The sequence below is a fragment of the Chelmon rostratus genome, chromosome 3 (genome assembly GCF_017976325.1).
Source record: "Chelmon rostratus isolate fCheRos1 chromosome 3, fCheRos1.pri, whole genome shotgun sequence".
Classification (NCBI taxonomy): domain Eukaryota; kingdom Metazoa; phylum Chordata; class Actinopteri; order Chaetodontiformes; family Chaetodontidae; genus Chelmon; species Chelmon rostratus.
Genome location: NC_055660.1, coordinates 6,645,522 through 6,662,471, shown reverse-complemented (window position 1 = coordinate 6,662,471; position 16,950 = coordinate 6,645,522). Strand labels below are relative to the sequence as shown.

At 41.1% G+C, this 16,950-nt stretch overlaps 1 protein-coding gene across 1 annotated transcript; it reads right to left on the bottom strand.

Moving 5' to 3' along the window:
- Positions 1-2,664: 2,664 nt before the first annotated feature.
- On the bottom strand, positions 2,665-14,999 carry foxk1 (forkhead box K1). The gene is made up of 9 exons (XM_041934321.1): positions 14,384-14,999; positions 10,459-10,674; positions 7,317-7,512; positions 7,045-7,191; positions 6,545-6,738; positions 6,110-6,282; positions 5,736-5,990; positions 3,485-3,658; positions 2,665-3,334 (listed from the first exon to the last, which is right to left on the bottom strand). Exons 1-9 carry the CDS (start codon positions 14,827-14,829, stop codon positions 3,102-3,104), a joined length of 2,034 nt encoding a protein of 677 aa, XP_041790255.1. The 5' UTR covers positions 14,830-14,999; the 3' UTR covers positions 2,665-3,101.
- Positions 15,000-16,950: the final 1,951 nt, after the last annotated feature.

Here is a 16,950-nt window from a genome sequence, read left to right as displayed (position 1 = left end):
CACATGCTGTATTTTTTTTCAATGACCAAAAAGATGGACTAACTGACTTGACTGTTTCTGCACTAATGTTGACAGTTGTTGGTGTTTTCCTGTTATTGTTACAGTGTTGGTTATTTTAATCTATTTACACAATGGTTAAAATTTCAGGTTGACTTTTGTTTTTTTCCTCATCAGATTTGTTTCCCTCTCCACTTTTGATCCTGGTCATTTTTTTGCAGTAACATTTTATTTTTGTGCATTTGAAGGTTTGTATGACATTGATCTCATGCATGTCTATACTTCTCTGTTCATTATTTATACTCTTAAAAACGATGGTACTTAAGAATAAAGATTGTTGGATACTTGCATTTTTCTGCTTAGAAACCAAATGTCACCAAATGCAAACAACATGGCTGCCACCCATTCACATAAGAGAAGACAATGGCATTCTTAAGTCAATGAGGAATTTTAATTTGTGCTACACATTTTTAACAAATCACAAAAACAGGAACATTTAAAAATACATATACTTCTCTATTTCCAGAATGTTTACGTATTGATGACAGCTGTTTTTACATATAGCAAAATATTTTTTCTTTTCTCCAAAATAAGAAAAAAATACCTTCTAAATAGCTTTGTCATTTAGCAGATAGAGCAGCATACAATCATTACGCATTTTTTTTGTTTGTTTTTTTTCTAATGTGCAACAACAATCACTGAAACCTTGCGCAAATTGTGCCTGATTGCCAGCTAAAAATGAGGCCTGTGCGAGGCCATTCGGAAAAGCTAAAGGCAGAGTGAAAATCAGAATAGAAAGGGGGAGAAAGTGCTGAAGAATAACTAATTAAGGCAATGTCTGTGACAGGAATTGCCAACAGCTGGATGCCTCTGTAGAGACAGCAAAGATAGAGACTGCTCACGGGGGGGAGGGAGAGAGGTAGACTGGGAGAGAAAAAAAAAGAATGCATTTAGGGAAAACTGAAAGCAAAAGAGTGGGGAGCCAAGAGTAGAAAAGATTTCAAAAGTACCATACAGAAAGAAAGAAAAAAGACGAGAGCAGTTGAAATTTGTGGTCATGTGTTGGTCCCGCCCTTCCCCTGATAAAACTGATACAAGTCAACTGATGCAACGCAACTGTCACCATTGTAGTGTTGCCGATCATGTGCTGTTAAAGAAGCGCTGTGTTAACAATCTAAAAACGGTAAAGCTGTCTAAAGGTTAAAATAAATGACAAAAAAATGTTGAAATATTTAAGGCTTTAAGGATTATTACAATAATGCTTTTCTGTGCTAAGACAAACAAAACAGTATGCACAGGCTGTTCCATTTCTCCTTTTACCAACTACTGAAACAAGGAAAAAAATTAAAACAATCAATTTGTCTACATTAGGTTAGCTCCACTTCAATCAACTCCAAATAGTTGCCTCTTTTTTTTTGTCCTTCTCTGCTCTTGTCACCCAGATCATCTGGAATCTGAGGAGCTTCACACTGATAAACTAAACTGAGCTGAAGTGAAGCGAGAACTGCACAGTCCTGGTTTGTTATTCCTGGATTTACTCCCATCTCTTCTTCCAAAACAACATCCTCTTCTTTTTGTGCTTTACAGAGAAGGCAAGAAGAGACGCCTCACATTCTGGTCTAGGCTTTAATGTTAACATCCTCCTTTTTTTAAATGGTGTGTTCACACAGAAAGCGTTACTCGTGCAAATTTGACGGCAGGATCATTGGATCATTTATTCTCCCCAAACAGCCAGAATACCGTGTTGTACATTAGCCGTAAGATAGCAAGCAACGGCAGGCACTGAGGGTGTGTGTGTGTGTGTGCACGCTCGCTCAGTTTAGCCTCTGACTGAACTCAGCACTGAACATTAGGGTTCACAACATTAGGGGGAGGTGGGGAGCATTGCATTTCAACTCACGTGAATAGATGCAAATTCGCACTGGCAAAGCAAATATGCAAAAATGTGCATTGATTTTGTTTGTAATCGCACCGCATGAAAAATTCACTTTGCTTTCTGTGTGAACAAGCCATAACAAAGACAAAGACAATCTGTGTTTTCTTTAAGGATTGCCTTAAAACAGTACAGTCATGTTCTTAACAGTCTCCCAAGCCCCATCAACCTGGTCTGAGTATATGCAGCCAAGCCTCTCTCTTCCTGTTCAAAACTGTGTGAAACTAATACATCTTCTCTGATCATCACAGTTTCTTCCGTTAATGCCGGCCATTTCAAGTCTCTGAACACACGTTCCGTGGTTTTAAATCAGGCAGTGACTCTAATCAGAAGTGCAGGAGGGGTGAGTTCTTTGGCCTGAGAGTGACTGACGCATCTGATCCATCAACTACAGGAAAGGTCGTATTTGAGATATAATACAAGATTCACATAGTAAAAAGTAGTGCTGAAATGATTTTCATATGCATAATGCTCTCATAAGCTTAAAGGACGCTGCGTAAAGCAAAAATAAAAACAGATTTCAATCATTTGCAAACAAAATGTTTTTCAAAAAGCGTTTTACAAAGTGTTCTCGAGCCCATGTATCAATCTCCTTTATCCAATCATGTTCACAAAGTGGTGACCCTCGCTCCTTTCACACCCAATCATGATGCTATCACCTGTTACCAATCAACCTGTTTACCTGTGGAATGATCCAAACAGGTGTTTTTGGAGCATTCCACAACTTTCCCAGTCTTTCGTTGCTCCTGTCCCAACTTGTTTGAAACGTGTTGCTGCATCAGATTCAGAATAAGCAGATATTTACAAAAAAAGGATTAGGAAATGATCAAATTCTGTTTTATTTATGTTTTACACAGCATCGGAACATTTTTGGGATCTGGGTTGTACTTGTTTGTGTCGTCAGTGAATGGCGGATTGCATTAAAAAGAGTGTAAAGCTGAAAAAGTCCTGAAAGATTTACTTTTTACATTCAGAATGTATTTAAAAGTTTTCATCTACTTTTGACCAAAACATAAGCTCCTTACGATTGAATTCCCTTCTGTTGAGAGAGGCTGCCTGTACATGTTTCGGCCATGTCGGCTGCAGTCATATCAAATGAGTATAAAAGGCGAAGCAGTTAGGGGACGATAAGGAGGCTGTCCATTGGGTACCTGGTGAGAGGCCCTGGCTTTTACTTCCTAGGGTCGTGGGTCTGTGGCGTCATGGCAACGATGACAGGCTGCTGGGCAGGTGTGACTTGATGCTGAGCAGATTCAGTCCCACCCTCGTCCTCCATCTTTGGCCGCTTGGCCTGAGGCTCACCTGGCTGCTCAGCTAAAGTTTCTGCAGTGAGCTGTCTGCTCACCAGCACTGGAGGGGAGCTGGAGGCCTGTGCAGCCAAGATCTGGAGAGGACTACTCAGGCCTGGAGAGGAATATGAAGAGAAAAAAAAGCTAGATGTCTTAATCTACTGCATGTAAATCAACACTTGTATGCAGACTGCACTCATCTTCAGTATCTTTTTAAGCAAAAACGTTCATCTGTACTCATCATGGTGACTGCTGAAAGTCTTACCAGATGCATTAGCGAGGCTGGTTGCTGTGGAAACAGCAGCAGTGGTATGTTTGCCATTCTGGGTAACAGGACGAACAGGAAGTTGATGTAAACCTGGGGTGAGGTTCCTCCCATCCCCGCCCTGCACCGCACTGTCCACAGTCTGGATCACTCGCTCTCTGTTCATTTGGGCTTCTAGTACAAACACAAACACACAATTCCAAGTGCACACGAATGATCAGTCTGCCGAAACTCAAAAATAACGATTATTTATTTCAGAAAATCTGGTTAGACTATGTGAGTTATGTTACTGTGTCATGCGCATCCAAATTCCAAGCCTATGCACACACACACACAAAGAAAACAAAAAACATGTTGAACATGTTTGTCAGACATGAACATAACTTTTTACATATAACACGACACTGTAAACTCTACAGTGTAGCTGCTTTTCATCAGAGAATATCTTAATATTTTAGGTTTGTACAAATGCTATAAATAATTTGTCCTTTTCTGTCCAGTTCATGCCACTATTATAGTACAAGCATAACAGATCAATAATACACATACACCTTGATCTCACGTGAGCTGAGGGAAAACCTGTCCAACAGCAGCAAGGTGTAGACAGCCATGTTTTTTCTTGACATGGGAACCATGTGATCAGGTAGACAGTTTATTTGCCTTGACCAGCTCATGGAAAGACACTTAATTCTCTTTCAATTTGTTGTAACATTTCTCCTTTTCTCCAATTTCCTTTTTTTTTTTGAAAACTATGAGGATGACCCCTTCCTCCTGCATGACGGGTAACTCAAGCCACTGACTGACAGTGCCAACTCGTGGTTCACTGGTCTGCGGTCATGTTCAATCACACTAGTGACATTCAAACATGAGGAAATATATGCCTACGTAATGTAATAGCGACACATGGTTCATATTGATATTGATCTGCAGTTCAGTTGGATTTAGACCCTGGTTTGGACTTTGAGAATGCCTGCCTTAGATCAAGGGCTTCAGAACCATTTAGACATATTTTGCAACAATTTTTGGAGACAGTGCTACTAAACTGTGACGTACACATATGATATCCTTTTATTTTATTTTTTTTCATCGTATATTACGTAAAACATCAAGAGCAGGACGGAGGCGCGGACCTGCCGATGTGTATTCTACACGCCCAGGACACATTCATGAGTCAACCGTGGCTGTGTTTGTGTTAGTAGAGAATCCAGCCTGCAGTGTCGTTCACACACTTCACCGATAAACCAGAGAAGTGTAAAGCAGCACTGGGCTTAGAAATTCTTCTGTATCACGTCTACACTTCTGTCCATACTCGCACACTCCCTCTCAGTGCTCTCTCCTCCTCTCTTTCTATCTCTCTGGCCTGAGGGAGTACAGTACATTTAAGCACTATCAAATTAATCCTCTGCCAAACCTCCATATTTTAGAGCATGCTCTGGTTGCCAGATCGACTTAATCGTCAAGATCTACAGCATAACCAAATCGCACATACTATTTTACAAATAGCCCAAAAGTGTCACTGTATGCAGTAATGGCAGTTAACTTATGAACTCACTCCAGGGCTCTGTCTGACCCTGATGTCTGATACTTGGATTCACTGGGACGCTTGAAAAACTTCCTCAAAGAACACCTCAATGTTTTTGTGTGCAACTAATACATATATTAAATGGAGAAAAAACAAAACAAATCCTCTTTCCCACCACAAATACCTGTGTACTACACTCACTGTATCCCAGTAAGAAAGGGGAAAACACTATAGACTGCACACAATTTAAACACTTTATCGATTGATGGTTTTTATAGTATCTGGTTTTAGGAGGTGCTGCAGCCTCCTTTTAAAAAAATGACTCTCTCTTAAAGCACTATGTCACTTTGTAATTTTTTACTTTAGAATAAAACAGCACATTCTTATTTCTCCAAATTGTCTATCCAAAAAATATCAGTTAAACAGTAAAGATGGAAAAGCTAGGACTGTGTTGTATGTCGGTTTAACTGAGCACCAGTGCTACTAAATGTTAGTCTGGAGCCCTCAGATCTGTCACTGACAGTAATAATACAAAGTGTCACAAACACTAAACTGATAAGCATCTGATCACTCAGTTTGCTATGGACCCTCAAGAGTTCATGAGACGAAAAACACAAGAGATGAAAAACATGCATCCAGCACACAATCAATAAAACATGTGGGTGATAAAAGCAAACAAACATTTTAAACATCTGCAAGCACTCCTAAAAGAGATCTCCGTGGCTGTACCTCTGATCTCACTGTTGCCCTCTGGTCCTCCAACAGAGGGGGCGCTGTATCCATTCGGAGGGTTGGAAGTTAGAGGGCCGCTGGTAACCACCCGCACTGTGGTCACAGAGGACTGAGGGGCGTTCTGGAGCACGTGGATGGGCTGGACTTGGCCACCACCTGGTACTAAAGCAAGAGCTTTTCCTGGGCCTGAGGGCAGGACTGTTGGGTGAGGGGGTGCAGCCATGATGACATGCTGAGCACTAACTGGAGATCCTACGCACAAATAGATAAAAAAAAACAATTTCACCTGTTTTATAGTGGATATAAAAACCTTCATGTGCGCGTATTAATACATTTTGCGTATACAGACGTGCACCTGTGTGCAGGCTCACCTGGAGCACTCTGAGAGTACCTATACTCGGGTACAGATGCCAGTTTGTTAGCGAGCTGTTCATGGTGGTCATGGGAAATAGGAGAGCCCTCCCTGCTCAGACACTCAGGGGTCTGCAGCCCACTGGATGGAGGAGAAAGAAGTCCCTGGTGGGTCGGGGATGCAGGGGCACTCCTGGAAAATAAAGGATGAGGAGAAATGAGAGAGAGACCAAAGAAATCAATGAACACATCACAAGACTTCTAGTAACATACAGAGCTCCCTCACTGCCAGTACCTTCTGCTGAATATATTGACCTGGAAATTAGACTTACTTTGTTCTATCCAATCAATTGATAGCCAGGAGCAGAAGCAGAGAGAACGGAGAAAAGATTAACTGAGTCAAATCAGATGCGACACATGCCCATGCCACTGAAGGCCACAGGTGATTCACTTACCTAGAAGAGAGAGGTCCAAAAGGCGTCCTAAAGCAAGCCACCCCTCTCTGCCGCCTTTTCCTGAAGGCTTGTTCCACCAACTTGCTCTCAGAAGCAGAATCCACACGCCAGAAACTCCCTTTCCCGGGCTCATCCTGAGAGCGGGCCACTTTCAGAAAGTAGCGGTTGAGAGACAGGTTGTGTCTGATTGAGTTCTGGAGGGAGGCAAAATAAGTGTTTTGTCACTGGACACATGGAAACATTTATTTAAAAGAAAAGTGTCACAGAGCTTGAGTTTTATGGCCTATGACCATCAACAGTACAAACACTTCAGGACACAATTCTGGGATTACTGACAGTAGCCGTTGCTATATCAGTAAGTCTTGCAGTTTCATCAAAGAACCATAATTTTCTAAATGTCACTTGGCTAACCTTCGCATACTGTGTGGCTGTGAAGTTTGGATTGTCACAGCAAACCAATGAAAGCCAATAACATCCAGTGCAAAACAGAAAGAGCTTACCTGCCAGCCCTTGTCTGCAGTTCGATAGTAGGGGTAGTGTTTGGTGATGTGGGCGTAGATGCCACTGAGAGTCAGCTGTTTGTCCGGGGCAGACGAGATGGCCTGGACGATCAGCTGTGCATAGGAATAAGGTGGCTTGGACTCATCCTGGACAAACAAGACACAAGTATCAACATCCACACATCCTAAAACACACACTGTACGAGCAACCTCTTTGAAAGCTGATGATGTTTTCTTTGGGGTAGTTAACTCATTTTGATGTTTCTCTTCACCTTGGGACTGTCTCCACCAGCCGACTCCCCCCGCTGCTCACTCCCCCCACCTCTCTGCTCAGCAATGCTTCGTCTCTCAGAAACGGCCTTGGCGGCGTATTCAGCTGCTAGCTGGAGGTCAGAGGTCACGTTGCGTCCATAGCGATACCCTGATGACCCTGCCCCTCGAGGACTAGCCGGACAGGAGTTAGGAACACTGGACAAAACGGAGGAGAGAGTCTGTGTTAATGGCATAAAGTGATGATTTAAGGGCACTTCTGAAAGAAATTCAGTTGCCAGTGTAAGTATAACACATGCAACATTCATTTAATCCCCTTCTTAATAGACGAGCAATCAGTGATACTTGTCATAGTTGCTATGGTCACTATACAGCTTCACTCGCAGCTCAGTTTCAACTGAAAATTAAATATTTAGCTGACAGTTCTACATAGTCTTACTGGAGTGGACCTTTGGATGAATACAACCTGGAATTTTTGATCATCTCATTCTGGGTTAAAAAACATGTTCCTAGGTGAGTTGAAGATGATGAACTGATGAACTGAACATTAAACTCGATTCCAAAAGTAAAATATGTGATTGCACATGTGTATTATAAATGTCATCTAAAGCATCTAAGTCTAATAAACCATTAAACAAACATACAGAAAACTGGACTGGTTTTGTGAAGTGAGGCTAGTACTACAAATATGTAAAAGAAAGGGGAAAGAATTACATGATTTAGAATACTGACTGGTGACTAACATACAGAATATACATCTACTGAAATATGCAGATGAAGGCCTTACGATGGCACAGGAAAACAAGGAGCAAGCAAATATTTGCTATTTCTATTCCACATTTTAATCCTTGTCCAAATCCAAAATATCAACATTTTACTAAATACTGTATGTGATATGAAAACACTGAAAAAAATGCAAGAAATGACAAACACTTATTCATAATTTTCAGGAAATCTTAGGAAAGAAAGAAAAAAGACCTCCACATAATCATAGTGACATAATTCACATTAGCTTTACCTTTTTCTGATAATTTAATTTTAATTGTATTTAATCTAGTGCAATTTAAAACAATTGGACAAAACCAAAATTGGCATTATGAATATAATCCTTAAAAAAACAAATTAGTGAGCCAGTACAAATTTTACACACATAGACCTTTTTGGACTTAGTTTGGAAAAGTTATTACAGATCAGATCCAGGATGTTTTAAACACACAAAATGACCAATGAGCAAAAATACTCAATGGTTTGTTAATTTTTAACTAGGCTTTATCTGGTCCTGTTGAGTGGCAGAACACTCACCCAATAAGTTATATAACACACACCTGCTTCTGTTAGTAAAGCAAACACTGCTTTCTGCGAGTCAGTGTGCTTTGATTTGCTTTTAGCAACAGAGAAGTGCAGATACAGAGAGAATCTCTCACACACACTCTCACACACACACACACACACACACACACACAAACACACACACACAAACACACACACACACACACACACACACACACACACACACACACACACACACAGAGAGAGAGAGAGAGAGAGAGAGAGGAGAGTTTGTATTTTTTGGCTGGGGAAGCTAGGCTGCAGGCTCTGTTCTGAAAGTGGCTTTACAAGCTAGCAGTGAAAAATGAATGAAGATGAACAAAAACTTCTAATGTTGCTCATGAACATCTGAAGTATAATTATATCTGTAAGTCTATATACTTAAACTTCATCAAAAATGAGTGCCTCCACGAGGGAGCAAGGGTTCTCTTTGCGGTCCTCTGACACTGTCACAACAACCATTTCACCATGTGCACTGGCCAGCAGTACAAACGTGAATGCTGGTAGGTACAGAAGAATGTTATTACACACAATTCATTTAAGTTGCCAGACAGGAAAAGTGACTCTTACTCCCCTGTGAGAGACACTGTTGGTGTTTTAAATGGGAGCATGTGCTTTTACAGATTACTCTTCCGCTGAATGTACTGTATGTGGGTCCTGGTAAGGAAGGGAGCCCAACAATCTGCCCGAAAAAGGCCACAGCGAAGGTGGTGGAGAGATGTATGAGCAAGCGTCTTTACTCTGTGTGTGTGTGTGTGTGTGTTGTGTGTTGTGTGTGTGTGTCCACGTGCAAGAGAACAGGAGCTGAGGGTTGAGAGGGAGGGGTAGGGGGCTCTGAAAAAAGGAAACCACGAATGGACGGAAAAACGGCCTACAGGCAAAACAATCTGCCCGATAGCCAATCACACGCCTCGAAGCTGCAGCCATTCCATATAAGGCAGGCACACACAAGCTGACATTGGTGGGGATGTAGGCTGCAAGAACCAACGCAGACCACCAGAGGGCGCGCTCAGCACCGCCACACTTGCCAGTTGCACATGCTGTATACATTTATAGAGCAGTGATTTCCAAACATGTGCTATTGCAGCTCATTAGAGAGCAGGTTTCCATCTCAACAGAAACACTGCAGCAGCTGATGAGTACACAGTCAACTAGAGAAGATATTGTCCGTGAAAATGAGCTGATATGATATGTGGTCGGAAAAAACACTGTAGGCCTTTGGCTCAAAATTGGACACAAGTGAAACCAAAGGAAATTAAGCCCCATAGGTTTGCAGATCCACACAAATGACTGCATAAACATGAGTAAACATGTGCAGACCCTAGACAAGGAGAGAAGATAAGTAGCTCATATACTCTGATAGACCCGAAAACACGTACTGTATAATCATATGACATGAAAAGACACAACTGAGATAAAGTGCTGTCTTGTAAACAGGTTTTCAGTCCAGCTGCATGCCCCTACATCACCATTAAAAAAAAACATGCAACCTCCTATCATGCCACAACAAGAAGACAAGAACTTAGATGAAGTGTAAAATGTAATATCTTGAATTAATAGTGCAAATCTTTATAAAGAACACAATTCAATTAATACTAGGGCTGCAAAAAGCACTTACTTTCATTATTGCTTAATCTACCAGTCTTTCTGTAAATGAGTCACTTGGTCTATTGGCCCTTGTTATGTCAGAATGAACTGAAAATACTTCACTCCAACTGCCAAATCTGGACAATCTGCTTTGCATTCATCAAGTGCACATATCAAATACTGTGTTGGGGTTCATGTCACTGTGTGTGTCTGTGGGTCTCTCCATACCTGATGGTGCCTGTGGGCGAGGGCAGCGGAGAGCCAAACGCCCTGATGTGCTCTTCATGCTGCTGCATTGTGGGAATGCTGATTTTGAGGGGGGAAATGTTGGGCAGAAGCGGGCGAGGGGGAAGAGAGGGCTGCTCCCTCTCTCTGTGCTCCTCAGGCTCCAGGAGTGACATAAACTGGATCTTGATGACTGTACTGGGAAAACGAAACACACACCTACAGAGCAAGACAGCAGGAGGGAGAGATGGTGGAATCCACAGGACAGATGAAAAGAGAAACAGAAACAAAGTTTGATTAGTGCTTTCTCGCCTTTACAATGCTCAACAGCTCAGCAATTTAACATTATTTTATGATATTTCTGAGCAGATGGAGTTTGCCTAGTTGTCCTAGAAATGTACAAGTTAATGATAAATTTTCATTTTTCTGAGCACTTTACAAACTTCTTGTTGCAACTGGGCAAACTCCCCCAGCTGAGAGAGATCATGTGATCAAAACCCAGATAACAGAAATAACAGAAACCAAAAAAGGGTGGGAGGCTGTGTAAAACATAAATAAAAAAGATTGCTATAATATGCTAATCCATTTTTGACATGCACTCAACTGAAAACAGTACAAAGACAATATATTTAATGTTTGACGTCACTGGCTTAATTATTTTTTGTAAATATGAGCTTATTCTGAATTTGATGCCAGTGTTTCAAACAAGTTGGGACAGGAGCAACAAAAGACCGGGAAAGTTGTGAAATGATCCAAAAACACCTGTCTGGATCATTCCACAGGTAAACAGGTTGATTGATTACAGGTGATGGCATCATGATTGGGTATGAAAGGAGCATCCTGGAAAGGCTCAGTCTTTCACAGCAAGGATGGAGCGAGGTCCACCACTTTGTGAACACATGATTGGATAAAAGGAGATTAATACATGGGCTCAGGAACACTTTGTAAAACAGCTGATGGTAAACACAGTTCATTTTCAGATGATTACATTCTGTTTTTATTTACCTTTAATACAGCTTCCATCTACAATCCCAATTATTTAGAATCAGGGTTGCGCATGGACCTTGTGGTGAGAATATTTTGTCAATCATTGTTGACAAGGTAAATACAAAAATCCGAGAGATGTGACAAAATGCTAACACTTACTAGCATCTTATTTAGCAATACCAAATCATATTATTACACAATGACACTTTATTATATCATCTTATATATATTTATATGACATCTTTAACGCACAAAAAACTAAGCTGGTGTAGACTTAAGACAACAGCCGTTAGCCATTTCCTCTTCTTTTAGCAGGTCTGAACAACTGCCTCAATAAAAGCAACGATCAGTCCAAACCCAGGTTAGTTCAAGCCTAAACAAAACCCTTGACAATAATTATGTGTTTGAGGGATTGAGCAAATGTTTTACAATGGAACGTTAATGACTACTGTAAATAGTTTTAATTTTTTCCTAGCAGGTTCAGGCAGCAAGGTGGTATGATCACTGTAGATAAGTCTTTGTAACGGGAACTATCCAATCTGTCTAAATACCATAACTGTGTCTTTGAGCAAGAAATTGAATCCTTACTAATTGCAGGGGTGCTGAGCTCAGGCACAGAGCTCCTTGTGGAAACAAACAAATGAGGAAAAAAAAGAAATCCTCACAGATCACAAGTGGTTTCAGAAATGTTTTGAAATTTCACAGCTACACCAGTCTATCATAAAAATATGGGATAAATGGCCCTTTTTTCCTCTCTAATTTGTCTCCTGCTCCAGCTGCCAAATCCAATACTGGATCCATAAACAGTCTGCTCACAGCTGTCTCTGCCTAGAGCAGGCCATCTGCAACAACTGAGTGTCCATGCAAGAACAGCACTAGTGGAGGAGGAAAGAGGCCTGCAGAAACTCTGAAGGACCTTCAGGAATCCAAAGCGGAGATGGAAAAAACTGTGCATACAACAACTATTGCTTATTTTCTTCATCAGTCCAAGCTGTATACCAAAGCAGTAAAGAGAAAACCTCTGTTCAAAGAAGTCACATGATATTTTGAACAGTGTTTGCTAGAAGGCATGTGAGTCTCTCTGTGACAAGTGGAAGAACCTTAAATAGTCTAGTGAGAGCAAAAAAAACCAGCTTCTTTGCCGTGATACTGAGTCTGCACATCACCAGAAACACATCATGTCCAACATTACACTGTGTTGGTGCTTAACTGCTGCACTGATATGGTCAAGGGTTAATAAAATGCAATTGAATACAAAAATAATGAAGAAAATCTGCTGCAGCCTGCAGGTGAACTATGTTCATGTCCTGGGGCAGCCAAGTCTGAGACCGATCGAAAAATCTGAGGCAGGACTCAAGTGAAAATTGAGAGAGCTTGAGCAGTTCTATAAAGAAAACAATGAATAATTGGCAGTCTCCAGATGAATCAAGGTGATACAGACTAAACCACACAGATCTAAAGCCTTAATTTTAGTATTTGTACTCAAATGAGATCAATCTGTAGAGACTTCAACAAACTGATACTGAAATGTCTTGTGTGTGTCAAATCATCTACTTAATCCAAAGTGATTCATAGCTGCAAAACAACAAAGTATAAATACTGTAAACAGATCAGGATGACAAAAAAAATATTTATCAATTGGCCTAGACTATTAATCAATCCTAGACGTAACTCAGCACAGTTTTTCGAGCTAGCTTTGAAATCCTGAGACAGACCCCAGGGCCAGAACAACGCGTGTGAAAATGGCTGTGTTGCATATGGCCTTGGTTTGTTAAGTCTTGTGTTTACTCCATGTGCTCCTACAGTGAGGATGTCATTTCAGGCGGCACTTCCTGTTCAACGCACGACACACCCCCAAACAGTCTTGTGAGCCAATCGGAGAGGAGAAGGGCACAACCCCCCCTCCCCTAAAAAAAAAAAAACTCCTCTCGCGCTCCACCCTGTGATTGACACACACACAAAGTCAAAGCGATGAGTTTTGAGCATGACTACTGTATTAAAAGAAGTTAAGGCCAAATACTTACCCTTGACAGAAGTGCATCAAATGTAAAGCTAAATCCACATTTAAACACCAGGTGGTTCCCCTTCATACAAAAAAACCCCACTAATTTCATGATTTCATATAAACCAAGCACACCTCTCCCCACAAAACTCGCAAGTTGAGCTGTGAGGGGTGCGTTTGTTTACATTAATGTTTACATGACGGCGACACGTTGACTAACAGCCTCACAACTAGCTAACATAATCAAGCAGAAAACCGTTGAGACACGACTTTTACCAGCACCCAAAAGATTTAGGTTCTTGTATTAGAGAGCCAAATCTACCACATTGTGCTAACACGCCTCTGTTACAAGGCGCAGTAGCATTATTTTTTAGGAACATTTGCTAACTAGCTTGTGCTATGGCTTGTCGGTAGGCCATATGGAGCTAGGTTTGCTAGCGGCTAAACTACCTAGTTTAACTGACTGATTTACAAAGTCATTTACAAACAACAATTATTGTTTCACAGCTAAATGGCTTATTGTGTTAAAACTTCATGAAAACCAATGCTGCAGTACACTTATCTGAATCAGAGCAAATCAAATCGCTGTGACTTGGGGTATAATGATATACTTCGTACCCCCGTCCTAATCTGTCTTTGCTCCCTGTCGAACTGTTTAGAAAGATAGTATATCCTTGATTATGTGTTCACATAGCCCACATAACAGTTTAATAAATGTTGTCTTATAGTCTGATTCAACCGTTAGATGTCCAATAAGGGGGCAAGCATACTTTATAGGGGATACAACACATAACATGACAGCGGCTCCAAGGCTATTTGTCCATCAGTAGGTCATTGCATCAAATGTATATTAAAGTTTTGGAAGCACTGTGAACAGCCACCCACCGTGTTACCATAATTAGCCTGTCGGTAGCTGCTATGCTAACTGACTGTACTCACTCTCTGGGCAGCGGCAGCGGCGGCGCCCCTCTCCGCTGGAACACACCGTCAACGAACACGCCATTCTTGCCCAAGCACCGGAGGGAGAAACCGCTCGCCTCGTCGTAGGTGAGCTGCAGGTGTCGCCGTGAAATGAAGCTCGAGTGACCCATGTTGATGTCCACGGAGCCGTGAGAGGAGTTCCGGCCTATGGTGACCGTCCTCTGCCGCATGACAAACTCAAAGTCCCGGCCCTCGAGTCTGGCCAAGGCCTGCGAAGGAGGACAAGCGAGTCGGACGGGAAGAATCCCGGCGTCGGTGCGGGCTTCCATCATCGGAGGACCCAAGAGGGCGAGCGAGGGCTGGTGATAGGCGTGCGAGGTCACCGCGACGCGCACGGGACTGCATGGTGCCGACTGTAAAGCAAGCAGGGCTCGAGCTCCGGTGTCGTCCCGGTAGTCTGCCATCTTCTTTCGGAGGGGTCAACACACTCACACACACACACACACACTTTACTTTTCGCACACACAGAGTTGCAACGTGAGAGTTTTCGGCCAGGGCACTTGTTCGCTCCGTGGCTGTCGGAACAACATGGAGTCCTGGTCGACGCAAGAACGGGACCGGAATCTTTACAGGAACGGGATTGGTGCTACGTTCAGGGCATCCTCGTGAGCTGCTGCGACAAAGAACACTTATTGTGCATATACAATGAATAACTTGTATCTAACCGACATATATAATGTTCATGTAATATACATTCAACAAAATCACTTTTAGATTTATTTTCTTTGCCATAACGTTTAAATGTAAAATCGGAGGAGCGTCCATTTTTCATTCACCAAACGATTTCTGGAAGGTCAGACTCCACCCCTGCTGGTTCCTTCGGTTTCAGTTAGAAATATTGATGCAGCACGTCAGCTAAATTTTCAAAGAGTTTCCAGTATGGGATCCAACATAAGACTTTGATTTGTCAAAACATAGTCTATTTACTGAGGTCTTCTTGATCCCAAGTGCAGGGATGTTCTGGACTGCACGTATTAAGTGTATTTGATCGTTATCGCGTCCATTTGGTTTGTTAAAATAATAGAGCAAAGAGAAATGCAAGTTTAGTTGTGTGGCACCTTTAAAACACAGTTACAATTTTACATAATGCAAATTGGCATAGGGACGATATTTCAAAAGACAATGAAGTGTAAAATCAAATCAAGTCAAACAGAATTGAGAAGGGAAAGTTTAATAAATTGTTTAAGATTTATTGTGCTTAAAAGTTAATAACGGAAATAAAAATGCGTAAGGGAACGTATTCTAGTTGGTACATACAGCATATTAAATTGCAGATTAAGTTAAGAGGGAAGTCGATAAAGTCGTTGTGACGATGCCCAAAAAATGGTACTAATGATGTTGATAGCAGAAACAGAAAGACAAGCCTACAGCAGAGGGATAACAAACAGGATCATCAAATAAAAAGTAGTTCACAACATTACTGCCATCATGGCGGCAGGTAGTGTTCCATGAACGCCACATCTGAGCAGCTCGGTCGATTGGCTGCAGTTCATGTCGTCACACCAGGAAACTGGAGGGTGAGTTCAGTAGTATCTCGAGATTTGTGATCTGCTGTGGTATTATCTATCTATACTGTCTATGGGCATTATTCAGAACTGAACATTTACTACTTCACTTTACTAGATTGCGGATCTGAGTGATATTACATCAGTGCATATGGATCTGTGAATTAAACCAGCAATGTGGAAACTAAATTGATGAATCACACAAGTTACAGCCAATAAAAACACATCCATGGGATTACACTTCGTTGTGATGTTCTGTAAACTACTGTTTGGGTGTCTAACCATGATAAAACAAAATGCTGCATTTACTGGACAAGTTTGGTGTAATGTCAAAGATTTCCGATGTTTTCATTAGATAACCTGTAAAACTGTCTCAATCTCAGTCTCAAGAACATGTGGTGTCTGCAGTGTAGCTGGTTCGCCCACCTCAGATTTTTTTTTGTCTTTTTTTTTTTATCTCTATCCTCTGTTTATAAACATGGAAAGAACAAGATGGTTGAAAAACTCGGATAATGGATCTGTGAAGGAGCAGGAGGCACATGGGCAATAAATAAAGAAGAGTTGAAAACACACCACATGAGTGCGCTGTTGTGACATAAAACATTTAGAGAGCTGAAATTGACAATCAGTGGGAAATATTGGCCTTCATTTTACTCCCACTATTATTTGATAAACTTAGGTACTAGTTACTTTACAAATTAAGATTTTTTTGAAGAGACTATGAAATATGTTTTGTTATAAATTAAACTTTTCAGCAATGTAAACAAGTACAGTTGAATTGATTGATAAATTAATCAACACGTCCACTGAAAGAATATTATATTTTATTATAATAATAATATTTATTATAAATGAAGCAAATGTTAGGATTTACTGCTTTTCCTTTTAATGAATTTGATTTGCTTTGAATAAGTTTGAGGTTTGGAGCATTATGAAGGTTTCTCTTTGGGCTCTGGGTAATGGATATACTGCATGAGTATATGGAGGGAAAAAAATAACTAAATAAATCCAGAATGAAAA